General features: G+C 52.6%; 1 protein-coding gene across 6 annotated transcripts in view; it reads right to left on the reverse strand.

Annotated features, from left to right (window-relative positions):
• Window positions 1–27,532, reverse strand: part of COL8A2 (collagen type VIII alpha 2 chain) — a 143,683-nt gene that overhangs the window by 16,859 nt on the left and 99,292 nt on the right. For 5 of the 6 annotated variants that reach the window (XM_024202913.1, XM_024202911.2, XM_029912663.1 and 2 more), the window contains one exon: window positions 11,405–11,586. In XM_024202913.1, coding sequence (XP_024058681.1) covers window positions 11,405–11,564 — 160 coding nt within the window. In that variant the 5' untranslated portion in view covers window positions 11,565–11,586. Of the gene's footprint in view, window positions 1–11,404; window positions 11,587–21,853; window positions 22,014–27,532 lie in introns of those variants that run through there. The other variant, XM_024202917.2, reaches the window with a different exon arrangement.

A 27,532-nucleotide genomic window follows, 5' to 3' on the forward strand; every position in this document is an offset into this window, starting at 1 on the left:
ATCTAAGCAGAGGAAACGATGGTCCCCTGGCAGGCGTCACCAGCGGGCAGGTGGCACCCACAGGTGGGGTCATTTCAGGCCCACTCTGAGCCACTGGTGGGAGGCTTGAAGTGCCAAGGCCAGTCAGCATGTGTGGCGCCCGGCGCAGGCGCCGTCTCGTGCTGCACTATGCCGTGGCGCTGGAGCTGGGAGGGCAGGGGGAGCAGCCTCCCCTTTGAGCCATGGTTTGGATCCCGCTGTCTGAACCTGCCGGCAGAGGCTAGCATGCTCCAGCTGTGCACATGTGCTCTAGTGGAGCGGGCACTGGACTAAGAATCAGGCAACCTGGGTTCTGGCCCCACTTGTGGCCAGTCCCTTCCTCTCTGGGTCCCTTCCCTACTGTGACCGTATGCTCGCCAACGCAGGGACTGTCTCTTGCTGTGTGAACACGCAGCTGAACCGAGCCCTCCATAACACACATACTAATACAACTCTTCCTTCAAAGCAAAGCGGGGGCAGCACCCCCCAGGCATGACACGGTAAAACCACAGGATGCATTTTGCCATGTCCCAAGGCCTCGAACCGCGGGTGCCGCAGACCCAGGGGCGAGCTGCCAGTTCAGGGTGTGGGTTTGGCGCACACCTGGCTGACTCGGCAGCCTTTGAACCAGGAGGCTGCGCTGGCATGTGGTTTATGCTGCAGCTCTGACAGTCAGTGTCCAGCAGGAAAGCAGCTGCCACGCGGAAGCCTCAAATCCTACCGGCACCCACCGGGGCTAAAAGGTGGGGCGAGAGGAGACGATGGGGGCTAGCCGTCCCCTTCCAGCTCCTTCCGCCAGCTCCCTCCACAAGCAGTTGGAGTCGCCAGCAGATCCCAGTGGGAAAGGTCCCGGCCCGGGAGCTTTCCCAAGGACAGAAAAGGATGGAGGCTCCTCCCCTTTGTACGCTGGTGTCATAAAAAGAGGGACTTCGTTGGTCCAGGGCTGTGTTGTGTCCTACCCTGACCCCGCCCAGCAATGCAAACTCCTCCCCTTTCATAAGAACGGCCATACTGGGTCAGACCAGTGGTCCAGCTAGCCCCGTGTCCAGTCTCGGACAGTGGCCAGTGCCAGATGCTTCAGAGGGAACGAACAGAACAGGGCAATTACCGAGTGATCCATCCCCTGCCGTCCAGTCCCAGCATCTGTCTGTCAGAGATTTAGGGACACCCACAGCATGCAGTTGCATCCCTGACCACCTTGGCTACTAGATAAATTCATAGCGGATAGGTCCATCAATGGCTAATGCGTTTGTTAACCCAGTCATACTTTTGGCCTTCACAACATCCTCTGGCACGGAGTTCCACAGGTTGACTGTGCGTTGTGTGAAGAAATACTTCCTTTTGTTTGTTTTAAACCTGCTGCTTGTTAATTTCATTGGGTGGCCCCTGGTTCTTGTGTTGTGTGACGCGGTAGGTAACTTGCCCCTGCCCCTTCCCAACTATGCAAATTCCTGACCTCTCCCAGCTGTGTGAGCTCTTCCCCAGCTGTCCAATGCGTGCCCCCCCCGCAGCCAGCTCCCCTTTGCGGACTTATCAGAGCAACCCCTGAGTTTTTAATAAATATTCTCAAATGTGGCCTGGCTGAACGAAGTGATGCTTCGTTATGCCCATTTCCTGCCCCCTCCTGGGTGGAAAGAGCCACACACAAAGCTTGGGGTACTTTGAAAGCAGCTTTGGTGAGAGTTTTGTAAAGCTACAGGCAGCAGGGCAGGAAGAGCCCGTGTACCGGGGAGACGGGGGTCTTGAGAGCTCCTGCTCCTTGGCTTGGCTGGGCCCTCTGGGGCTAGCAACCCCCCTCTCCATCCTCACCTCAAGGCTGCTGCTGCCACTACAACACTCTGCGGAGAACAGGGACGTGCGGTCTGCAATGCCAAGCAGAGCAAAACGGCCTCCTCGGACCCTGGAGTCCGGTGACATCAGAGCAGGCGAGGCAGAGGCCAGGCGTGTGCAGTCGGACAAACCCAGATGCAGCTTTCGCTGTGCCCACCAAAGACTAATGAGGAAGGCAGCCAGGTCCCTTCTTTCACTTCGGGGCTAGGAGGTACTTCATCGCCTTATTAGTTGGTCTTTGCGTTGCCCTAGCAGCTGCTAGCCCCAGCCATGGCCCGGGACGCCGCTGAGCTAGGCCGCTGTGCAAACAGACCAGAAAGACGGTCCCTAGCCGAAGAGCTCGCAGGTTTGCGGAGTCTCTCGCGGCCTCGTTTTCTGGTCCCGTGCACACTGCGCCCTTGTCCTGTTCTCACAAGTTCCATGTACTGCCCCCCCCCGCCCCCACTGCCGAGCCAGGTTATGAGCTCCAAGCACTGGATTCCTGAAAGCCCAGAACCCTCCCCCTGTGAGGTACCACGGTGTTATTGTCCCCCTTTTCAACAACTGGGGAAATCGGGGCATGGTGCGGTCGAGTGCCACCCTCAGCCACACACAGGGTCAGTGTCAGCATGGGAACAGGACCCAGGCATCCTGACTCCCAGTGCCAACCTCTGACCACTAGATTGTCACCTTGGTTTTATTAAATAAGTGGAGTATTGGCTGGATTAGGGGCAGTAGGGTCCATAAATAACCCTCTGCCAGGAGCTAGAGGACCATTTTCCCCCTTGTGTGTGTTACAGAAAGCAGGAATTACCAAAGCACCAGCAAATCCTGTATGTGTTACTTACGCTGCTGGGGAACGTGCCCCTCACCAGGGCATCTGCCTTTATTACAGTGACGCTGCAGCCATATACCACTCTCCTTGACAGAGTCCCACCTTCTCTCAACACCCACTGGGACTGACGCAGCCTCTGGCCTCTCCTGGGCCTTCACAGCCGTTCTTGCTTGCCCTACTCTGCTCTCGCTCTTACGAAGCTCATGCTAGGATGGCCAGTTAGGTGAGCTCAGAGGACTGTCTGTCACCTGATCCCTCAGAGCAGCAGTGTCATCCAGTGGAGAGCGCCTTGGCCTGGGATGCAGGAGATGTAGGTTCTATCCCTTACGCTGCCACTGGCTTGATGTGTGACCTTGGGCAAGTCATCTCCTCCCCCGTCATGCCTCAGTTTCCCCACCCACCCTTGGTCTACCTACATTCATGCAGCTCCTAGCGCTGTAGGTACTACCACCAATAACAACTCTGTCTTGTCTATGGCTAGAGTATGTAGGAAAAAAACAGCAAAGAGATATTTGACTCCAGTCCCATCGGCAGCTAAAACGTTTCTTTTTGGTGAGGCTGCCTGTGGAGTTTCTGTCTCTGGCTGGGATTCAGAGAACAGACTCCCAGCAGCTGGAGAGGGCGGAGAGCTTAACTCACTTCAACTCCAGCTTTTGCTGTGTTTTTTCCCCGGCCGCATGTGCTGATCTAAGCTCTTGATTAGCCATTCAGATTCCTCGTAAATCAGGTACTAGCAAGCTGGCCTTCTGCAGCCGCCTGCAACCCCCTCGAGACGTTATTCCTCCTGGAGCCAACACTCCCGCCAGGCTGGAGGGTCCAGCCCTGAGCTGACTGAGTGGAGCAGGCTCCAGAGGTTTTCCCCAGCTGGAATGAGCCTGCAATCCAGCTTTCAGCAGGTAGCTAATGTTTCAGCACTGGGCCGCTGCATTGTGTTGTCTGCGACTGTATTTATGAGCTCAGGTACTTCTGTGATCCGCTGCCGACACTGCGCAGATAAAGAGCTCCTGGCACGGGCCCTGGCTGCACCAAGGAGGGATTGAATCATCATTTGTACTTAGGGCTGCCCATCCGATCATAACCACTTCTGCCATGTCCAGCAGTCCGGCCCCGCCAAAGCCTGCGGCGTGCTTCAGTTTCCTGGGCACACTCCACCGCATGTTAATTTCCAGCATGAGGGTCAGGACTCCGCTCCCAGTTACACGGGTGTCAAATCCGGAGTCACTTCACTGAGGTCAGTGGACTCACTCCAGATTTACACGGCTGCAAACGAGACCAGTGTGCGCTGGCCAGGAGGAGTCTGCTCCGGCCAGGGTATGCCAGAGAAGCCAATCCAGCCCCAGGTCAAGGCAACTATCATGACAAACCCAACAACTCGCCACGAAGAGCAGCTGCTCCAAATCCAGATCAGGTTAGAAAAATGACTATGTGTAAACGGCCCCTCCTTAGTCACTGTGTCTGCTCCATGTGAGGCTTTGGCTCAGTCGGGTCAGTGAACATGGCTGGGGTGCAGGGACCAGCGTAGACTCATTCGTTCTTCGTGCTCCCCCATCTGTTCGCTGCTTCCGGCTGTTGTCTCTCGTTCGAGAGGCTCTTGGGACGGGGACCGTCTCTGTTACGTGTCTGTACAGTGCCCAGCACCCTGCAGCTGCTCCCACAATAGTAATTAACGAGCTCGAATCCAACACGTTGGAATGCCATGCAGCGGCAGGCGGGCGAGCGGTCATGGCTCTGCCTCTCCCGTCCTCAGGAGAAGGCTCAGCTCTCCGCCCACTTGTTGCCCAGCCTGGAGGGACGAGGTGCAAAGGTGCTGGACTCTTCGATCCCAGGGCCAGGTGGCAGTGCCAGCAGACAGACCATAGCTTGGTTTGGAAATGGAGCACGTTTGGCCTGCAGCCCTGCAAGGGAAAGGAAGGGCTCTGCTGCATTAGCCCCACCGAGAGGCTTTTGGTGTCCTGGCTCTTCTTGAGCAGCCGCTGCTCGACGTGACTCCGGACTGTCCTGCTGCAGCCTGGACTTGGGAAGGCTTGTTATCCAGTCAGCCCCCACTGCTCCACTGGCACCTCCGTTCCTCCAATAAACTGCCCCCCGCTGCTCTCCTCCAGCGGGGCTCCCCGGTTATCCTGGCATTGAGGAGCCAGTGGAGCCGGGAGGGACAGTTTGTTTCCGGGGGGGAGGGGGGGGCGGTGATCCAAATAACAACCGGGAAGGGCGATGGCCTTTGCCTCTTTGCTTGCAGGAAACCGCCCCCTCTCCCGTGCGTGTCGGCTGCTGCGGTTTTGCCACCCAATGGCTCCTCAGCCCTATGCATCGCTGAGGGGTTGGGCAAGGAGCTGGGGGGTGGTCCCAATGTGCACAGCGAGGACTGGCTCCAGGGCAGAGGGCAGCGCGCCAGCTCACACTGCATGGCCCCAGCGGCGTTGTGTGTGGAGAACCAGCACCTCCGCTGTCATGGCAGGGCCCTGGGAACAGGCTGGTTGAAACCACAGCGTTTGGGGTTAGGAGGAGGACAGGGGAGCAATTCTTTGGCTGCTCTTGGAGCCTCAGTGCGGAGCCTGGTCCTCCCGACCCAACAAGGCATTTCATGGGAGGTGCTCTGACGACTGACACCTCCCCGGTGCAAGAGTCTCTGCTTAGGGTGGGAATGTTAGGAGCAAGGTTTGAAGGCTGCCTGGACCTAACCTAGAGACTGTGGGCCAGATCTCCAGCTGGTGGACTGCAGGATCGGGGCCTAGATTTGCAATGCTCCACAGGGCACGGCTCCTTACTGCAGCGCTGGGTGTTTCCATCATCCATGGCTAACGAACCAGGCTCTGCGTTCTAAGGCAGCGTCTCGGGCTGTCCCCGGCTCCCTCCAGAGGAGACATGCTCCAGGAGTCCGAGCCAAACCAGGGTTATTGCTAAAACGCACAACGGCAGCCTCCAGGCCACGGCACCTGTGCCAGGAGAGAGTCCAGCGTCGTTCCTCAGGGACTTCGCAATGAAGGGCGCGGGGTTGCCACAATGCGGTAATGTAAACCGGGGTAGATCCTCAGGTGGACAATTTACACCACTTGAGGATCTGGCCCAAGGATTCCTGCCACCCAAGTGCTCTGGTTAGTCACCTGTGACCTCCTCTAGCTGCTGCTGTACCCAGGTGAGGGATTTACCGGAAACTTCCTCCCTTTAGAGAGAAGATGGTTAGCCTGGGACTGGGGAGAGGTGAGGCCAATGCCCAGCTCTGCCACAGACTGACTCTCTGACCTTGGGCAAGCCACTTAGTCTCTTTGTGCCTCAGTTTCCCATCTGTACCATGGCAGTAACAGTCCTGCCCTGCCTCCCGGTGGGGGGCGGTGACGATAAACCCAGGAAAGCTGGCAAGGTGCTCAGATGCTGTGGAAAGGGAGGCCAGAGAAGTACCTAACATGACAGTCAGACTGAGGTAATTAAGCTGGAGAATGTTCATACGCCGCGTTCCCACAACCTAATTCCAAGGAGACCCGGCCCAGAGAGCACCGGCCCACTGGGCATTCTCCTCGGATCCCTGTGCTCTCTGCCAGTTGGGTTACACAGCACTACCGGCGAGGTCTCTCTTGGCTAAGGGAGGTCAGTATGTGAGCTCAGCGAGGCTTCCTTGCCCCTTCCTCTCCAGCTGCTGCGCTGCCGGAGAACGTCAGCTGTTTAACTGTGACAGGCAGCCTGGAAATCCCTGCTCTACCCTGGGATTGGTGCTGCTGCAGAACTTCATCAGCCGTGAGTTCAGGGTGGCAGAAGCAATTCTTAGTCACCCATGTCACTGTCACTAAATCATCTGAAATTTCTCTCCCTGGCTGGGTGTTTGTAACAAGCAGCTGCATTTTTCAAGGGCTGTAATTTGAACCTACTGCAGCAACTGGGCTGGGAAAATAATCATCAATAATAACAATTAATTTCCACTTCTCTAGTTCCTTTCATTGAATGATCTCACAATGGGCCAAATCTGGAGCTCCTAATCAGTAATAATAATACTTATTAGCACTTTTCATCAGTAAATCTCACAGCACTTTACACTGGAGACAGTATCATTATTACCATTTTACGATGACAGACAGCTTGATGTAATTAAACTTGTGAATGTTCCCACACCAGGCTCCCCCCGGCTGACACATTACAGCTTAGTCCAGCTCTGAGGAATGGCAGAGGTAGTGAAAAGATTTCTCTCATGAGACCTGATGCGCAGTGTAAGGGAAACACATCTGATGAAGTGGGTTCTAGCCCATGAAAGCTTATGCCCAAATAAATGTGTTAGTCTCTAAGGTACCACGAGGACGCCTCGTTTTTTTACACTGGCAAAGTGTGGCATGTCCCTCTTGATGGCTGGTCCACAAGAGGACAACAGCCCTAATACTGCTGCCAGCTAATGGAGTTACTCTTTTGGCTCAAGTGATAGAGGACAGCTTTGTAGCAAAGTTGATTACGTCAGTGGCTCAGTGAGCCAAGTAATGCGTTGGCCCTTGTTTGGTATCCAACACGGAGTGTAGAAAAACCTCCTTTTACTAAAAACAATCACTGTTTATAGAGACCAACATGTGGGCAAAGCCATTCCTCTAAGGACATTTAACTAACACACACAAAACACACTGACCGTCAGGCTTCTGTCCCCTAGTCCTTCTGGTTGAAGGATTCCATGCCCCTGTGTTTCGGATCTAGCAGAAGGGAGGGTGATAGAAATGGAGGTGAGCGAGAGGGAGGGGAATGCTTGGAGCAGGTCAGACACTTATGACAAAGCGGCGGGGTGGCGGGTGGTTTTCTGAACGGCTGATCACACAAAGCAATGAGCTCAGCTCCGTCGGCATCCTTGCCCCACTGACCAGCACGTGTCGCTTTGCAGAGATGGATTTAACATGCGTGGGGGCTTCTCGCCTCCTGCTCTTTGAAGGGAGGAGAACGCTTTCTCCCGCGCGCGGCGTTTCGGTTCGCTGGATCTGTCAGGACTAGCACCCGCAGGCTTCTTCCCTCCTGGCGGGTGGGAAACCAAAACAGGCGAAGGATTGGAAACCTGGCTGGGAACGTTCAGCATGAGAGCGCGTCCGGGGTGGGGTGGGGTGGGGGAAGGGATTCTGATCTCAGTTTCTCTGGTATAAATCCAGATTGTCTCAGGGTTACTCCGGGTCTGAACCAGCTCCCGAGACCAGAGCCTGGCCAGGGTGCGGCTGGGCCGCTTCACGGCCATACTGGCCCGGGCAGGTGTCAGATTCAATCTCCAAAGCCCCTGATGAGTACAGAGTAGGAAGGGATCCAAAGGAGAAGGAAAGACCAGCAGCTGGGAGCCGTCGAGCTGAGCACCAGCCACCTGGGGCTCTGATTCAGTAAATATATAAACTGCTGTGTGCTCGGGATGCTCCCATCTTTGTCCTAACGAATGTGGGCAGGCCAATCGAGAGTAGAGCTGTGGTCACGTGACCCTCTAGGTGTTTAAAGGACAAGTCCCTTTAGGGAAAGCAAGAGAGGGGGAAACAGAGGCAAAGTAACTTGTCCCAGGCCACCCAGCAGGGCAGCGTCAGAGCTGGGACTTGAACTCATGTCTCCTGACTCCCAGTCCGACCCTGCCTCTCAGACGCTGTGGTATGGCTCCCTCTCCCCATTCCTACCAACACAGGCAGTTTTCTCAAGAACATTCCCACAATTCCAGCAGCCCTTGCCGCTGAGAAAGCAGTTGTTCCCCCCCCCAGTAAACCCATTTACTATTTACCCATGTAGCCTCCACGTATGCGAATTGACTCCCACAGGAATGCGGGCAGGAGAGGGTTAATGCGCTGGGCTGTGGTACTGCATAACCCATGCTGGGATACCAGCTGCCCCGCCAAAGGCCATCTGTGCGTCTGTGTTTATCTTGGCGTGTCTCCTGGCTTCTTCCTTCTCAAGAACCACACTGGAAAAAGAGCACAGCTGGGAAAGGGGCTGCAGACAGCTACAGGCACCCACAAGCTGTGGGGAGAGGGAATTCAGAAAGGCCCATGTAAAGGTCGGGTGGGGGACACACACACAGAAACAGGTAACTTCCCTCTTTGGAGAAACTTTCCCCAATTCAGCTATCTGCAACTCCCCAGCCCCAGCCGGAGGGGCACTGCACATGGGCAGAGCAGGTGAGAGAAGCGAGAGACGAGTGTGAGCTGCGTGTGAAGATGTTCTGTATCCATCACAAATCCCGCTCCAGGGAACCGGCTGCAGCATCTGCTAGAGATTTGGACTCGTTTTATGGGCACGGAGAGGCTTCGAGAACAGGAACATCTTCACGTAAACGACCATATGCAAAAAGAGGGGGAGGATGGAAAGGTGGGCCAGGACATGGGGTGAGTGGATGACAAGTCTGGGGGACCTGCTCCATACTGGGGGATGTGGTTAGCACTGCAGGCACTGCTAGCTCTGTGTAAATGGCCCAGAAGCCAGGAAAAAGCTGGGAAAAGGAGCTAAACTCGCCTTCTTTGGGCATGAGCCAAATTCTAATCAATGGAGGCCAGGAGGACACGTCCCCTGGGGGCAAGTTAACCCATATCTGCAGGGTTTCCGTTTCTTGCACGTCCCTCTGAAGTAGCAGGTGCTGACCATGCTTGGAGACGAGATAGTGGGCGAGATAGACCACGGAGCCTGATCCATTCTGGCAGCTCTTCCGTTCCCGTGGAAACGCTCTGTTCTGACACCATCACTGAACGGGGGACAAGCCAAAAGGGGGATTCGCAGGAAGCTGCTGGCAAGAATAAATACCCACTTGTGAAAATCATGGTGAAAAATGGGTCCCATGCAGCCCTGCTCCTGGGGGAGATTCCCCACGCTCCGGCAGCCAATGGGATGCCTGGCCGCGAGCCACGGAACTCGCTGTTGGAGGACGCACGCTGGTTATGGGGGCAGAAGGTCAGTGTGTGGGCAGATGTGGAAACAGGGACAGAAAGGGAAGGGGCGAGGGAGCCCAGAACTAGCTGGGGTTGTCTTCGATGGACCGAGCCCCAGGAAAGTTGTTCACGGCACTTAGATGCAAAGCGGAGGCCAAGTGCTGTGGATCCCATCACACGAAGAACCTGCAGCTCTCCACATCGATGTCACTTGGAGTCTTTAAATCAAGACAGGCTGGCTCTCTAAAGAGGCTGCCCAGGCTCCACCCTGAGAGATGGGCCGGACTGGAGGCAGGATTCCCAGCAGAGGACATCTGACCTGTGTTATACAGGAGCTCAGACTGGATGAGTAGCAAAGTCCCTCCTGGCCATAACATCTCTGAAAGGCTTCTCTCCTAGCAGAGCTTCGCACCTCCTCCCCACCCCGGTACCCCTGTCTGCCCCACAGGCAACGCTGCTACTGCCCACCAGGCACCCTGCAGGCAAACAGCGAGTCACGGTCTGTCACGGAGCTGGCATTTCAGGTGGCTCTGCCAGCGCAGTGGGGATGGGGAGTAGAGCAAGACTGAAGGGTCTTTGGGGTGGGGACTGTCTATTACTCTGTGTTAGTACAGCACCTTGCACAGTGGGGCCCTGATCTCGGTCGGTCCCAGGCACTACCGTCAGATAAATAAATAATACTATTAAGGGGGAAGTGATGGCTGTGTAAGGGGCAATGACTCAGGGAGCAAAGCATCCACTCAGAAGATGATTAACAGCAGATCCTAGGGATCCGGACTTAACATTCTGGATGGGCAGGGCGGGGGGTGGGTTAGACTGTGGCCGAAGCGCCAGTTTGTCCAGGGTGGACTGGACTGGTCTGGCTGGGGGCGGGGTCTGATTTATATTGAGCGAGGAGGATGAAACCTAGGCAGGGGTTCTCCACGTTAATGGGGACCCCACAGATGGATTTGGTCCACATGTTACCTTAATCCACCCCCCCCCTGCACCCCTTTAGTCCATGTTATTTGCCAGGATGGTGGGTGTGCCCATGTCACCCATGTTACTATGAAGTCTCCCTGGTTATGGCATGCTCCTTCCAAAAGGCCACTAAGCCCGTTCTTACCACCAGGCCCCATTCTGCCAGGTCAGTACAATTCTGCATCCTGCAGAATCACGTAACCGTGATCTCCAAATGCGACTGCTCTGACAGTGCAGCGGCTTGGCTAGATTTCAAGCCCGGGCCCAGAGATTAGCAGAGGGCAAGGCTCTGCCATGGCTCCTGAGCCCAAGGACCAGACAGAACAGATGACAAATGAGTAGGGATGAGGCTGATGGTCTGAGGGCGACATTTGCCTTAATTTGGTAACGCAACAAAGTAACAAACCATCGCCCCTGAGGAGCCTTGTCTGGTCCCTGCTCCTGCCCGACTCCAGCCCTGCTCACAAGACGGACTGAACTGAAATGCACAAAGCTACTGACTCCTTCCTGGCCCCCACCACTCAGCCCCCCAGCAGGTACCGCCCACTCTGCCTTCTGGAGGGGCTCCCCTGGTTTTGATTCATTCCTCCTTTGGCCTGCATGTGTTTATGCAGAGAGGGGCATGGTGAGGGTCCCACTGGCACATCCATGGGTGTAGCAGATGCTATAAAATGCTGAATTACTGACATGTCGCACTTCCATCTGCCGGTCTTCACGGACCAACAACAAACCTTAAACTTATGCTCCAGCAATAACTGGGAGCATTACACAGGGGGTGAATTTTCACCCCATTCGAGCAGCTGCAGGTCTCCAGATCCTACAGGCTGCCAGGACAGCGTTACCATTTCTGCTGTTCGTCACATCCCCAAATCAAACCTTCCACCCCAGGCTCCCTTTAAAAAAGGCCGAGCACCTTGTGCAGAAAAGTGCCCCTTACCGAGATACTGCCCTTTGCCTTCCCGGAATGGGGGCCCCAGGGGCCCTTTCACCATGGGCTGCATGTATTTCACTTGAGCGTATCCGCCTCCAGCGCCTCCTCCGGACACCGAGCGGATGCCAGCCACAAGCAGCAGCAATGAGACAGCTTCGGAGAGCATCCTGGCTTCACGGCTAGTCTTCCTGTGGAGAAAAGGGAACATGGTTAGGGAGACAAGGAAGCCTGGAGTCCCTTAAAGGCCATGAATAAAAGGGACTCAGGCTGTTGTGGCAAGTACTCAGTTTGGAGTAGGTAGGTCTGAAGGTTCCCAGTGTGCCAGGATATAAACCCGCCCAGCACTCACGGTCCATGGGGATGGGCATGCTAGAAAAGCCTGAACAGAAGACACTGCTCATCTGTGCAAACTCGGGGCTGGACCTACACTGTGTGCAGTGACTTATATCAGTGCAGAATGGGTGGATTCTGCTCTGCTAGCAATGTACACCCACTTTGCACTGGTGCAGATCAGGGCACAAGGTGCAGGGCAGTGAAGGCTCAGAGGACGTGAGCTTGGTATTTGCAGCGTCCCAGGCGTTCCTGATAAGCTGCGTCAGGAAGCTGAAGTGATGCCACGTAGGCTAAGTCAACTTTATCTATGTATCCATTGGAAGATTTTAAGGCTGAGCATGTCCTTAAAATGACTGTTGTCACGTGACAGCACATTACAGCACCCTCTCCCCTGCACTGCATCTCCCTCGTGCCAGAGTCGTTTCACACACGGGTCTTCAAACTGCTCTTAGAGAGTCACAACTGAAGGGACCTGGGCCAGATTGGAGCCAGGGTACCAGAGCAGAGACGCCGTGTATCAGATCCTACAATACCAATCGCTGACTACACATTTGATGGTGAAGGAGCCATTACCATCTGTGGGTTAAGTTACAAAACAATTGACTCCATCTAGCAATAGATTGGGATATTCTGGAAAATGCCTGTTAAAAATGCAGTAATACAGATTTCACTGGGAAAGCTAATGAGTATAGAGAGGAAGGCTGTTTTTGTGGGGAGCACACCGGACTGGGTCTCAGATGATCTAGATTAAATTCCCGGGTCTGCCACAGAGCCACCGTGTGACCTTGAAGAAATCCTTCAGTTATACTGGGCCTCAGTTCTGCAGCCTGTCAAATGGGTATACTAATTCTAAGCCCTTTGTGACTTTTGCTTAGGGCATGTGTACACATGAAAATTAATCTGGATTAAGGTAAAGTGTGGATTTAAAATGGACTAACTATTCCTAGTTACCTCCATGGGTGGACGGTCTTCTTCCAGAATAAAAGTGCCTTATATTCTGAATCAGCGTAACCCACTTCCAAGTGGAACAAGAGCCTCCACACATGGAGTTAATCAGGAATAGTTATTGTGGTTGCAGAATAACTCCTCATTGTAGATAAACCCTGAAATGCTCAGCGCCTTGGACAATGGGGCCTTGAGCTTGGCTGGGACATCTGGCTGCCATGGTAATGTAACTAATAAATACTAATAAGGTACCTAATATATAGTTTCAAAAGTTACCCAAGTGAATGTTCATCTCAGGTAAATTATACCCGTGTTATGAACTTCCAGGAAAAAAACCCTCTGAGGTGAGAGTTGTTGTCACATCTCTCGACCGAACAGGATTTCCTCTAACAAAAAACGTGTGTGCTTAGGATTTGGCTCTCGAAAAAGATGTCAGGTTCCAAGTCCGGGCCTCACTCTGTGATTGAAACCTTAGAGGCACAGAGCTCGGTTTGCTCTCAGACTGGACAGTGGGTTCACAAACGCCTGTAGCTTTTGGCAGCCAGCAGCCTGAAAAATTAAATGTCAGAAACCAATTCCCACTCCGAGGTCTGCCAGCGCTAGTAGCTTTCCGCGGTGGTGCTTTTGAAACAACAGGAGTTTGTTTGGCCAAGTCCTTATGAGAACCTTGGACTGTAAAAGCACCGAGGGTTACGATGCTCTGGAACACCAGACTCCAACTTGAGTGCCTGTTTATATAAAATAAATACCCTCCATGAATACATCTTTCCTCTAGCAACACTTTCCGTGCCAGGCCAGCCCCAAACAGAGAGCTGCAAACAGATTGATTTGCACGAACGAACATTTATTTTCAGAAGCTTAAATAACACACAACGCCAAAGAGCTGATCCTCGTAATAACTGAACCGTGGTGGCTATTAATAAGAATTAAGTGCTTGGCCTTTCTGTTCCTAAGAAAAGAACGAGCCGAGCAGCTCCTCAGCTGGATTTGATCGGCATTTCCTGAATCATTGCCACTGAAACGGCAGCAGAAAGCGGCGGCCTGAAAAAACAAAACCAAATACAACAAAATTGAAAGAAAGAAAGAAAAAAAAGAGAAAAGAAAAGAGCGAAACCCAGGACGGGGCAGTTTCTGACGCTGCAAACTCTAGGCAAAGCCATCAAAGGTCTTTAATGAAGACCCCGAGCCTTGCGGCACTTGCCTGCTGCCCCCAGGAATGTCGGTGAAGTCTCGTTTTATTAGCTCGACCTGCAGAACAGTGCTCCTGTCATTCCACGAGACGGGCAGCTAGGTGGGGAGCGGAGCTGGCGTGCCGACGCGCTGAGGTAAAGGGTTTGCTCTGGCGTCCATGTTTCCATACAGCCTTCTCCTGTCCCGAGGGGAGGAAATGGCTCCTCGCAAAGCGCGGGCGAGACCCGAGTGAGACGTTCTGGGGCTGTGGAGCTCACAAGTGCAGCAGGTGGTTCAACTTACTGGGGCCCACGAGGGAGAGGATTTGCTCTTCCGTACCCCATAGACAATGAGCAAGGTGAAAATTCGATGCCTGGCTCATTCTGCATGGGGCTAATGCCTCAGTCGGATGGGCTGCTTTCTTAGCAGCTGGCGGGGTCTAGCGCTTAATGGACAAACTTTGCAGGCAGGAGACCTGGGTTTTATTTCTGATCTTGCTACTAACTCACTGTGTGACATGGGATAAGTCACTTTCCTTCTCCATGCCTCTGTTTCCCCTGGGCCAGTAAGGCTGACCTACTTGGCTGGGGGGCTGTGAGGTTTAATTAACTAACATGCCTGGGGTTCTTCCTATGAAAGATCCCAGCGATGCAGACACTATTGTTCCCAGGCGGCAGAAAGAGCTACGCTCAGAGGCCATGCTGCTAATCGGGCCTGAAAAGCATCACTGGACCCGAGTCCCCATGGGAATCTGTGCCCAAACTTTGCAATTCAGGTGTTTTAAGAATGGCCCAGGACTGTGGGTAGATCTGAGCAGCTCAGAGCCTGGCAGGCACACCCCTGCTGAGGCATCTCCCTAGAGTCAGGTCATGAAAACAACAAACACCCGGGCAGTTTCACAGAGTGTCTTCCTTAAGGCCCAATCAGTGTCCTGTATGTCCTGGGGGTGGGGCATTTCTGGCACTCCAGGAGGGGGTGGAGGGAGGGATTTGTCACCCCTGAATAGTGCTGGGGTGGAGCATGCTGAGCAAAGGGAATTGCACAGGCATTGTCTCTGGCTCCCACCTCACCCAGACTGGCCTCCTCTGGATTGGGAAGCACAGCGGCAGTGCTAACTGGTCCCTGTTGCTTGCCCTTATGAATGCACCCATCCTTCACAGGGATGCTGGGTAGGAAGGGGTTCCCCAGCACCTTCTCCCCCATCTAGGGGGCCTCTGCTCAGGGTGTTGCCTGACCCTGTGAGAACACCAAACGCTTCCTGCAAATCAGTGGGAGCGGAGCGTGCTCAGCGCCTTGTCCTTGGTTAACTGAGAACCGGAGAGGCAGACAGAACGCGCATATCAGCTGAGCACTTGGGACTGGCTGCTCACGCCCACAAAGCAAGTTCAAAGATTTCCTCCCGGGAAAGCAAATGAAAAACGGAGGCCGGGTCTACGCTACAAAATGAAGATGACCTAACTTACGTCGGCATACAGCTGCCGCAGTAATCACATCGCTTGTGCATGTCTAGACTCTTTCCTCCTTGTGTCGGCTGGTGCACGTCCCCACCCGGAGCGCTTGCACTGACTGTACTGTCAGTGCGGGGCATTGGGGGATGGCTTCTGAAAGGTAGCATCAGTCAATGTCAGCAACACCGTGTCTACACTGACACCGCGTCGACCTAACTACTTTGACATTGACTCTATGCCTCTTGTGGAGGTGGAGTTATTAAGTCAGCGTAGCGGGCAAGTTATGTTGGCAGGAGCAAAATGTTAGTGTAGAGACTTCCATGGTTGGGTCGATGTAAGCTGCCCTGCATCGACCTGAACTCTGTAGTGTAGACCAGGCCAAAGATAAGCCATGAATGTCAGAGACTAGAGCTGGGAAATCAGACTTCCGTTCGCAGGCCGGTAACAAACCTCCCACACGCTTAACAAAAGGTTTCCAGAGAACGTGAGATAGGCGTCTCCACCCTCAACCATCCAAGGACAGAGCCACGAAAGGGAAACCTAGCAGGCATCTAAATGTCCCTTCTGAGTGGAGAACTAGGGAGAAAGGCAGAGCTCCAGGGTTATTTCCAGTCTCTTGAGCTCCTATGGAAGTGCCTAAGTGCAAACGAGAGGCAGCATGAACAAGGTGACCTATGTCATGAGGCTGTAATCTAGGAAACTATTAAACAACACTGGAGAGAGATTTCCTGGAAAAGCTCCAAGGCTGGACTCAAAAGGAAAAAATTATTTTGTGGCCTCTAACCCTGAGGTTAGAAGTTTCAAAGGAGAGCTCAGAAGCTGGCCGATCCTCAAAGCGCTGCTCGTGTCCCATGGGAAACATTCTATTAGGAAAACCTCTGCTTGCAGGTCATAGCTTTTCAGCATCTTTCACCCCCTCCTTTTTTATTACCAATGCTACTGATGTGAAAATAGGATCTTTCTCACGGAGTTGTTCAATGAAGGGAAGAAGTGAGGAATAGTGGCCAAGTCTGGGAATCTCTTTGTGAGACTGTAGGTGAGTTATTTCCTCTTTCTATGCCTCAGTTTCCCCATCTGTAAAACCAGGGAAACTATTGAAGCTGGACAAACACTCTAGAAGCTGGTAAAAAAAAACAACAACAAAAAAAAACGCTAAATCTTTTTGCAAGAAATTTTCACAACAATTTTTGGCTGAAATTTGTACAATTATTGACCAATTCGAATAATGACCCTTCCCTTCCTACGCGAAGCCCCTTGTGAGCTAGAGATGACACATGATTCAAGGATGATGCATTATGATTATCTACTTTTTTCTCATGTGATCTCATAATTGTCACTTTGTGATGTCATAACTATCGCCAGAACCAGCTGATATAGTGCAAAAGAAAACACATCCTGCAAATCCAACATTAACACCACGATAATATTCCCCCTTGCTTGGATGAACTCCAGACCCAGTGCAGCCAATGAAAAGCACCAAAAACCAGGCGTAACTGTGGACGTGAGCTTGCAAAACAACTTAGCAGCAGACGAGATCTTAGGTTGCGTGTGTGAGTGTCACATCACAGGGCCATGCTCTGTCTACAGTACTGTAGTGACCACACCTGGAATATGGGGCCAGATCCTCACGTGAGGCCAATGAAGCTATGCAGGGGAACGTGGGCCATTGCATTCAGTTTGGGGCACCTTTGTTACTAGAAAGATGTCGACAAACTAGAGAGAGCTCAGAGAAGGGCAACACAAATGGCAAGAGGATCCAGGAAGAGAGAATGAAAGAGCTACACAGGTGTAGCTAAGTGGGCTGGAACCATGATAACTCATCTACATATAATTAGCAGGCATACACACCAGGGTGGGAGGGAGAGGGAATATTTAACACAGTCAAACGAGATGCCACCAAGAGTGATGGGATGCAAATAGGTCAAACATCTGAAGAACTTCTTACATGCATGATCTCTAAGACAGTGGAGGAATCTCTCAAGGGAAGGGGCTGAAGCCCAGTAGTTGGGGTGTTTAAAACTAGACAGGAGTAGCCGCTAGAAAATACGTTGAAGGAAAGTTTCCTGCTATGGCCTCTGGGAGGCGGCTTGGACGGGACCTCGCACTAGCAGCTCTAATTCCATCTCTATCTTCCTGACTCTCTGGGAGTGACCATACGGGTGATGACTTAGGTGCTAGAGAGCGGAGCAGGCATGTTTCCTTGGGACCAGCCCAGTCTAGCTGCTCCCTCTGGGCTATGGGAAGAGGTTGGAAATCCCTTTGGTTTTGCTGTTCATGACGCCGGGGCCGGATTCAGGACTAAGCTTAGGGGAGGCTGTGTGATTGGCTGGATGGGGCACAGGCCAGGCAGTCAGGAGACCTGGGCTCTATTCAAGTTGCTGCCTAGTCCCCCTCCCACTGCCTGTCTATCTGTGAACGCTCCAGGGCAGGGGCTGTCTCTCCCAGCGCGCCTGTACAGAGCCGAGCCCCGCGCTCATTTGGGGGGTTACCGTAACACATGTAACAAACCCTACTGAAGAGTCACTCTGCCAAGCTCAATGGAGTTGTATCAGCATGAAGCTGGTGTGCGTCAAGTCTTAGGGCCTCGGAGCCTCCTCTCCAGCCTCCTGCAGCCCTTTGCCCACTCCCACAGGGCACAAGCAAGCCAGATGGCAAGCGTCACAGCCTGTTTCTGGACCCCTGTGTACCGCCTTGCGGAGCAGAGGCTGCTTCTCATCTCCCCACGCACCGCAGCCTTGCCTGGCTTTAGACTCCACATTCTTCCCAAAGCTCCACAGCTTTTGCTTAAACCAGAACATCGCACAGTAATGAGCTCCCAGCTGCAAAGAGTTCTGGGCTTTGGCCGGTGTCATGTGCATTTTTCCCCTGCAGTCCTTGAGCTGAACCCCGGGCACACACCCAAAGTACAAGCACCCATGCCAGAGACAAACGCAAGGCGCTGCCTGAAGTTGCTACTAGGATTATTGCATTTCAATGGGTCAGTACCAAATAGAGCAGGGAATTAAAAACGCAGAAGGCTCAGACCTGCTGCTTTATCTTAAGCCAAACACCGATCTCTGCTACCAGCCCCTAGACGGGCACCCAGAGCAGGTAGCTGAATGGGGCAGGTGCATACGTCACCCCCGCCTGGAAGCTAAGAGGCCGAGCAGTCGAGAAGCACTCGGAAGCTGACAGCTCTTGTTATTGCACTTACAAAACAGGCAAGAAGAATGAGTTTTCTGGGTCAGGCTCCAACACTCCCATCTGCTCTGCTCCTTTCCGGCCCCACGTAAGCTGAGCCACTTGCTCGCTGAGTTCACATCACCCAGTTGGGCCTGGCCTTTCAGCGATGGGGAGAGGGGAGCAGCGAACTGCATTCAGGATGCCGCAGGCCGAGTCCAGTCACGCCTGCCAGATGCCCACATATAAAATCCCCATTTGCACCCACCTGTTGAGTCCCCGCTTTGTTCCCCTGCCCCGAAGCAGAAAAAGTCCCTTAGCCATTCCACAGAAGGGAATTTGTACTGTGCAGCGGCTTCTAGTCTCAGCCAGCTCTGCCACCCACCTTCAGCTCCCGGGGACATCACTTCTCCGCTTGGTTCCTCACTCTGCCCTGCCTGTGAAATCACACGAATTATCCCGACCCTCCCTGGAGCAGGACACGGAGATCTGCGGTTGGGGAGCTCTGTATGGGTGCCGGGGAATCACTCACTGTTCTTTGCAGAGCCCGTTGTTGCAGCTTTAACACCAATATCCTGAACTGCAGATGCATTACTGGTCAGTCCAGAGTCTAATCTCTAGCTCCTGGCAAACACCCATTCTCTGGATGTCTGCACATGAGCAGCCTTCAGTTTAGAGTAACCTGTCAGGGAACATCCCTTTGGTAATAACAAGAGGCTAAATACTCACAGGCTCAGGGTTTAATACAACCGGTGGCGTGGTGCATGCAGGAGGAGACACGCTCAGAGATTGTTGCAAATATTCCTAGGTTGTGTCAGTCCTTGCACGTGACTTTGTGCAGTGCATAAAGGCAAGAAAAGGCAAAGTTACATAAAATACCCCCTAAATCAGTCCTGCTTTTGAGAGCCCTTTCCGGGGAGAACAGCTACACCTCCGTGGCTCTGGATCAACTGGCTTGCAAGAGGTTTTTACTGATTATTTCAAGGTGCTGTGCAGAGAGATTAAATGTGAGGTCCCTGCCCTGGGAAATTTACAATCTGACCCAGGCTAGACCCTGCAGACTCCTAATTACACCTTTACCTCCCCCACTGCCCTTCTAGCAAAGCAGCTGGTGACTGAGTTGACCTCTGTCAGACACATTCCCCCGGGGGTATATCGGTGTGACCCAGCCTAGGTTTGTTGGAGGGGCAGCCCTCATTGGTATCCTATACACACTGCGAGGCTGGGGGGCCCTCTGCTCCCAGGGAAGTCGATGACAAAACCCAGGCTGATTTCAGGGGAGCAGGATTTAGCGGCCAGAGGTTAAAGGCTGGTCTTTAGCCAGGCTGTAGCTCTTTTCTCCACGATGAGCTGAGAGGAGCTTGGATGAATGCCCCGGCCCATCTCCCCCTCTGCTCAGCCTGGCCACGATCCTCCCCTACTTTGCTGGGGCAGGCAGGGTCACAATGGGGAACGCGCCCGCACTTCTCAACCGTGAGGGGCTCGGGACGATCCCCAGGAGGGGTTCTCTGTTGGGCGGGTGAATAGCCCCCAGCTTTGTGGGGAAGTAAACCTTTCCCAGGCCACTCTCCAATCAGAGATCCTCTCTTCCCGGCACTGGCTCTGCAGCCCAGGTGAAATCCAATCCAGGGCAGGATGGCGCACAGAGGGAGCTGCCATCACTGAGTTTCGCAGAGGAAGGAGCAGCATGTTCATAGGCTATTTCCCATCCCGCTGATGCCCCGGCAGTTATCCCCACACTGGGGTGAACCGGGAACCCTGTCCCTTTGATGCCACCCTCTCATGGCAACAACGCAACAAGAGACCACAGGAGGCAGCATGGCCCAGGGGTAGCACACGGGAGTGGGACTATGAAAACGTGGGGTCTATTCCCAGCTGCGTCACTGATGTTCCGGGTGACTCTGGACAAGTCACTTAAGCGCTCTATGCCTCAGTTCCCCAGCTGTAAAATGGGTATAACCTTTGCTTTGTTAGTTTAAGATTGTAAGAACTTCAGGGCAAGGACTGTCTCTCGCTACAGCGTCTGGCACAATGGGGCCTTGATCTTGACTGGGGGTTGCAGATGCTACCATAATACACTTAATAGCAACTGCTTGATATGTGCATAGCGTGGGCTGGTTGCTGATGAGGATTGTCCATGCTCTCTGCACTTCTCTCCCTTGGCCATGCAGACACCACAGCTACACCAATTCCTTTATTGCTGACCAGCACAGTCAGCCCTTTGCTGAGCAAGTGGCAGATGTCCAGTTTTAGACATGCACAGATCCACCTCCTGTACTTCCCATGATCACTGCAGAGCTCCTCCAGTGTTAACACAGGCGCCATGTGCAACCGTAACCCGCTGGCAGCATGCACCATGCCATGGCAGCTTGTCATTACCTAGGCTTCCCCTTTCCCAGTGTTCAGACTTACACCCTCTATGATCTGCTCACTATCACCTCATGGTCTTGCTCGGTCAGAATCTAACCTGTTGGTAGATGCCAAGGGGCAGCCTGGTGCCTGAAAGCCAGTGTCTGGACCTTTTAAATCTCAATTTCCTCTCTGGGCTGCTTTAACCCCCGTTCCCCTCTGTGCATTAAAATACCCTGGGAAAGCTCCAACTCAAAGTGTTTTCCAAAAAGGGCCTTTACAGCTGCCTGGCCTTTCACTTGCTGCTGCATTGGGGAGGCATGGGGGGGCGGGGGAGGTTCGATGCCAAAGGCAAATGGGTACAAGTGAGTTTGCCAGGACCACGCGTTTCACGTTCCTGCAGCGTGAGAGCTCTCGAACACAAGGCAGAGAGCATCATTAGCACCACTTGGGGGAAGGGGGGGCAGGGAGTTTAGCTCTTCTCTTCCAGGACACCCCCTTGCAGAAGCCAGGAGGATGAAGCAGACAGTGGGCTTTGCCAAACCTGCATCAAAAGCAAAACAAAACAGCCGGTTGAAAACAGATCTCTTTGGCTGGATCGTGGTGAATTGCTGTCAGCTCGGAGGCTTGAAGGATGTTGCATGTTTCCGATGACAGCCGTGTCTGAAAACAAGCTCGCAGCTCCGAGATTCCTTTCTTGGGGACGTTTTGTTTTGGTTTGGTTTTTGCACTGAGTATTGGAAACAGATGCATTTTAAATAGATCCTGTAAACCCTCCCACCATACGTTTTTATTCCCTTAAGTAGGAGGGGTAAGTGGGCTTGAAAAGGAAAGACGTGAGCCTTCCAGACTTGTCCCATCTTCCCTGCAGGCAAAATTTCCACCCTAAGAGCTCTGGCTGCCACAGTGGGGCCGAAACACAGCCTGAAGCTACGGTTCTGAGTCTATTACAGGCAGGATTGACAGGGCAGAGATCACTGGCTAGTTCTGAGATCTGAAAGACAATAGCTGAAATAGGGCTGCTTCTGCAGTTTACTGTGCATAATCTCACCCGTTTGGTGTACGATGCTGCAGAGCCCAGCCTGATGAGAAAGGGGATGTTTTCTAGCAGCGGCTGACTGAAACGTTGCTGTAGGTTATTAGGCAGTGAGCCTAGTATTTAGGGCAAGACCCTGGGCACCAGGACTCCTGGGTTCTATTCCCAGCTCTGCGACAAACCTTGCTGACTTGGTCTTCATCTGCATGAGAAATTTGCACCTGTTTAATCTTAAATTAGTTTTAAACCAAGTTAGTCAAACAGATACAAGCCCCCATATAGACACACTTGGTTCAGTTTAAGAGTGGGGTTGTTTCAGGTGAGGTTAAACCGATTCCCAATTGAATGACAGGAAACCAAACGGGCCTGGTTTAAACCGAAATAAGAGTGTCCACACAGCCTTTTGCACTACATTGGATTAAAATTGCACCGTTAGTCAAACTGTGCAACTCTGCCTGGAGGCCAACCCTTCCTGTATGCGTGAGCAGCACCTAGCACATTGGGGCCCGATCTTGGAGAGGGACTTTAGCCACGACTGCAATGTGAACATTACATAAGAATGACCGCACAGCAGTTTACGGTCTTTGTAGCTCGGAGACGTAGGTTTTTACGCGGCCTCTTCCAATGCCTTAAAACGCTTTAATTTGTTCGTCTTTCACTGTATGCTAACCCATTGCCAAGGGCACCGAGCGCACTGGATGGGCGAGCTAGCCTCCTGGCAGACGGCATAGAGCTAACATTTGCTCTCCAGGGTGAATAAACAGCCCTCAGAGACAGGTGAACCAGACCGCTCTGTCCAGACACCCCTTTACTGTCCGTCAAGCCGGCGTGTGTTCTAAATGAAGCACCGTGAGCCAACATGGCTGCCCATTGGCTGCACAGTTCTTTGTGCATCACAATACAGGCGGTTGGTCAATTGCCCAGGCTCCGCTGGCTGCAGGCCTAAATCAGCTGTGCAGAAAACAGGCATGAACAGCCTCCAGCCAACTACTTACAAAACACTAACCACGTAGCGTCACTGGTGGACAAATCAGAAGCAGAGAGGGATTCTGGGTGGCAGGCGCTTCCGTTCAGACAGATTTGTGTAGCTTCCAGCGTAGTGGGGCCTCCGTTCTGGCTGACTTTTATACTGCGATATAAAAGTTAAGGGCTAGGGGTGCCGATGACGACGATCCAGGGCCAGTTTCTCAGCTCTGCTGAACTCAACGGCGCGACCCTGGTTTACACCGGCTGAGAGCTCTGCTCATAATATTTAGTGCTTCTAGGGCACCTGCTGTCAGACAAAGGCATTTTAAAGCCGGTCTGACCTAATGGCTAAACATCGTGACAGGGTCAATTTAGGGGTGTTTAAGGGAATGGGGAGAGTGTGTTTTTTTCCAAGGCCAACATTACATTAATTGCAGTGATTTATACAAAGCTCTATTAGCCCCCTCCCCCTGATTTTTTAGTTCCACCCCGCCCTCCGCCCCAACACACAGAGGGCTTGGTTCCTGCTACTGGAACAGTGAACAAGGCAGATGTCATCCAAACCCACGTGGCTGGGCAGCCACGGGCCTCCTCTCCCGGAGCCCCATGGCCTGACATCAGCCCCTACTCCCAGGGATTCATTTATGAAACTGATAAATAACCCACATGTGTTTCGACTCAGGAGGGGGAAGTAGGCAGTGGCAGCTGCCGAGTTATTTTATTGATGACAGTCTGTCCCCCGTTGCCTGTGCCATAACACGTTCCTCTCCAGTCCCAGGCTCCTCGCTGCTGGAAGCTGCCTCGCTCAACCAAAGGCCACAAGGTACCGATGCGCAGGTAGCGTTCCAGTGATCGTCCCAGAAAGGGGGACAGGGAAAGCTGTTCTCCACCTGACAACGCAGCAGCAAGGCTGTGACGAGGCATTTCCCCTGGCTCCCGCTGCACGATGGAAGCTGATCAGTGAGCTGCATGAGGTGCTGCACCCTTTCACATACTGCATTCGTTCTGGTTTCCTTTAATGAGACTTTAAGGGGGTCGCCCTTAAATACATTGGATGATTAATACCCTTTGCCCCTGCAGCAATGTACAGACGAGATGCTTTTCAAGCCAGATTGTGTAGAGCATGCATTCATTTTTATACCTGTGAACCCTCCCTTGCACGCCTGCCACTCCAGGTGTGCCTGCTCATATAGGTGCCTGTGTAACCCACACTTACACAGCGTGGTGCTCTGTCTCCCTCAAGGGGCTGGGCTATAGTGAGGTTTATGAGTCTGCTACTGGCTTTAGCACAGGCAATAGCTGGGTTTAGATGCAAAGGTCCCAGATACAATCCCTGCTACTGTCGACCCTGGCAGGGAATCACATTATACATGCATCACCTGTGTCACCCCAGACCTTGAGATGCACACAACAAGAACATGTTGAATAGCCTGTGAGTATTTCTGCATCTGGCCCTTATTGTCTTCAGCTAGTAACAGAAATGGCCTTTGAGTGCTATGTGCAAATGATAATGGTTGTACACCTAATGCCACATTAACCCTGCATCAATCAACTGAACAAGAACTGGTTAGTAACGGGGTGAAAAAGGTCTATAAAATCATGAACGGGGTGGGGAGAGTGAAGTGTTATTTACCCCATAACACAAGAACCGGGGTCACCCACTGCAATTAATAGGCAGGTTTCAAACAAACAAAAAACAAACAAACAAAAGTATTTCTTCCCAAAACACACTCATTGCCGGGGGATGTTGTGAAGGCCAAAAGTCTACCTGGGTTAAAAAAAGAATTAGATGAATTCATGGAGGATGGGTCCATCAATAGCTATTAGCCAGGATGGTCAGGGATGCAACCCCAGGCTCTGGGTGTCCCTGAACCTCTGACGGCCGGAAGCTGGGAGTGGACGACAGGGCATGGATCACTCAAAATTGCCCTGTTCTCTTCATTCCCTCTGAAGCATCTGGAACTGGCCCCTGTCAGAAGGATACTGGGCTAGAGGGACCTTTGGTCTGACCCAACCTGGCTGTTCTTATGGTGATGGCTTCTATCTGCAGGTATTAAGTGAAGCTGGGTTATTACAGGGCATCATCATGACAGTGTGCGTTATAGCAGCGCACAGAGGCACCAGCTGAGATCAGGGCCTCGTTCTGCTAGGCGCTGTACAGACCCTGAGTGAGAGACAAGCCCTGCCCTGAAGAACTTAATGAGCAAATCAAGCACACCATGGGAGGGTGATGGGACTTGCCCAAGGCCACCCAACAAGTCACTAGCGGAGTCAAGATCAGAAACCTTGTCTCCCAAGTGCCACTCCAGGCCCTTATCCACACGAAGGGGCTGGGATCCAAACTCTCCTGCTCTTCAAAGGTGTCTGGCTCTGAGATTTTGTGTGAGCCCATCTCGACCCACACAAATTCAATGGGTTTGTGTATCTACCACAACTGTTTTGCTGAGCATCAGCAACCTAGGCTGCTGGCTGCCGCGAGAGGCTGCTGGGCTGAATAAAAACACGACTGGATGATTTGATGGCCATTTGTAGCTCTGCCAATGGACTAATAAGGAGAGTCAAATCTCGTGCTTCAGGGCAAAACCTGACCAGCATCTGCAGTGCTCAGGCATTCCAGAGCTAGGTAGGTACAGAACAGCCAGAAGGAGCTCGTTTGCTGCCCTTAGCACACCCGGTACGGGCTGCAGACAGGGCAGGGTTACGCTGTAACTGTACCAGGTTCTCCCCGGAAATGCCAGGAAACACGGCTGCTTGCTTAATGGGTTGAACACGACTCCTGCTGCCGGAACACCTGCCGTTTTAAGCCCCTAGGATCAGAACGCCAGGCTGCTACTGCCCATTAATCCTGGCCCCAGGTCACATGGGCATCTCCCGCTGACGTGAGCTCTGTCCCCACATGGACTCCAGGGCGCGTTTCTAAACCAGGGATCAGCTACTACTTTTGGGAAATGTCCTGGACAGTCAGTGCAGGAACGTCTCTCGACCCACACTCCGACTCGGTGGCTAAAAGCTGTGGCGCGAACCACGTGGCATGGTCAGCTCCAGACACCGTCTGTGTGCGTCCATCCCATGACAAACACTCATTCACTGTGGCATTTAACAGGGGCTGCTCAGGACAGAGCCTTAGACTCATAGACTCATAGACTCATAGACTTTAAGGTCAGAAGGGACCAATATGGTCATCTAGTCTGACCCCCCGCATGATGCAGGCCACAAAAGCTGACCCCCCCACTTTCCCTTAGCTCTGCTGTTGAAGTCTCCAGATCGTGATCTAAAGACTTCAAGTCGCAGAGAATCTTCCAGCTTGTGACCCCTGCCCTATGCTGCGGAGGAAGGCGAAAAACCTCCAGGGCCACTGCCAATCCACCCTGGAGGAAAATTCCTTCCCGACCCCAAATATGGCGATCAGCAGAACCCCGAGCATACAGGCAAGAATCTCTAGCCAGACCCTCATTTTACCAGCGATGGCCGTTATTGCCTAATTGATTAGAATCATGTAATCCCGTCAAACCATTCCCTTCATAAACTTATCTAGCCTAATCTTGAAGCCAGAGAGGTCTTTCGCCCCCACCGTTTCCCTCGGAAGGCTGTTCCAAAATTTCACCCCTCTGACGGTTAGAAACCTTCGTCTAATTTCAAGCCTAAATTTCCCCACGGCCAGTTTATATCCATTCGTTCTCGTGTCCACATTAGCACTGAGCTGAAACAATTCCTCCCCCTCCCTGGTATTTATCCCTTTGATATATTTGAAGAGAGCAATCATATCCCCCCTCAGCCTTCTTTTGGTTAGGCTAAACAAACCAAGCTCCTCGAGTCTCCTTTCATAGGAAAGGTTTTCCATTCCTCGGATCATCCTAGTTGCCCTTCTCTGTACCCGTTCCAGTTTCAGTTCGTCCTTTTTAAACATAGGAGACCAGAACTGCACACAGTACTCCAAGTGAGGTCTCACCAGCGCCTTGTATAACGGAAGCAGCACCTCCCTGTCCCTACTAGAAATACCTCGCCTTATGCATCCCAAGATCGCATTAGCTTTTTTCGCAGCCACGTCGCATTGCCGACTCATAGTCATCCTGCGATCAACCAGGACTCCGAGGTCCTTCTCCTCCTCAGTCACTTCTAACCTATGCGTCCCTAGCTTATAACTGAAATTCTTATTAGTCATCCCTAAATGCATCACCTTACACTTCTCACTATTAAATCTCATCCTATTACTAATACTCCAATTTACAAGGTCATCCAAGTCTCCCTGCAGAATATCCCGATCCTTCTCCGAGTTGGCAATGCCTCCCAACTTTGTGTCATCCGCAAACTTTATCAGCCCACTCCTACATTCGGTTCCGAGGTCAGTAACGAATAGATTAAATAAAATCGGACCCAGAACCGAACCTTGAGGAACCCCACTGGTGACCTCCCTCCAATCTGACAGTTCACCTTTCAGTACTACCCTCTGCAGTCTCCCCTTTAACCAGTTCCTTATCCACCTCTGGATTTTCCCATTGATCCCCATCTTATTCAATTTAACCAATAATTCCTCATGCGGAACCGTATCAAACGGCTGACAGGGTTATCCTTTGCTGAACTGGTTGCAGAGAGATGCTCCCCCAACTTTGCCTGTGTTAGCCATTCCCCCTTGTTCCCAGTTCTCTGTATGGCAGGACATCCCAGAATGCATCGCTCCACATACTAATAGTGCTGCTCTGAGCATGCATCCTCCAGGTGCATTTATTT

Source organism: Terrapene carolina, unplaced genomic scaffold (assembly GCF_002925995.2).
Source record: "Terrapene carolina triunguis isolate 2854851 unplaced genomic scaffold, T_m_triunguis-2.0 Scaffold236, whole genome shotgun sequence".
Taxonomy (NCBI): Eukaryota; Metazoa; Chordata; order Testudines; family Emydidae; genus Terrapene; species Terrapene triunguis.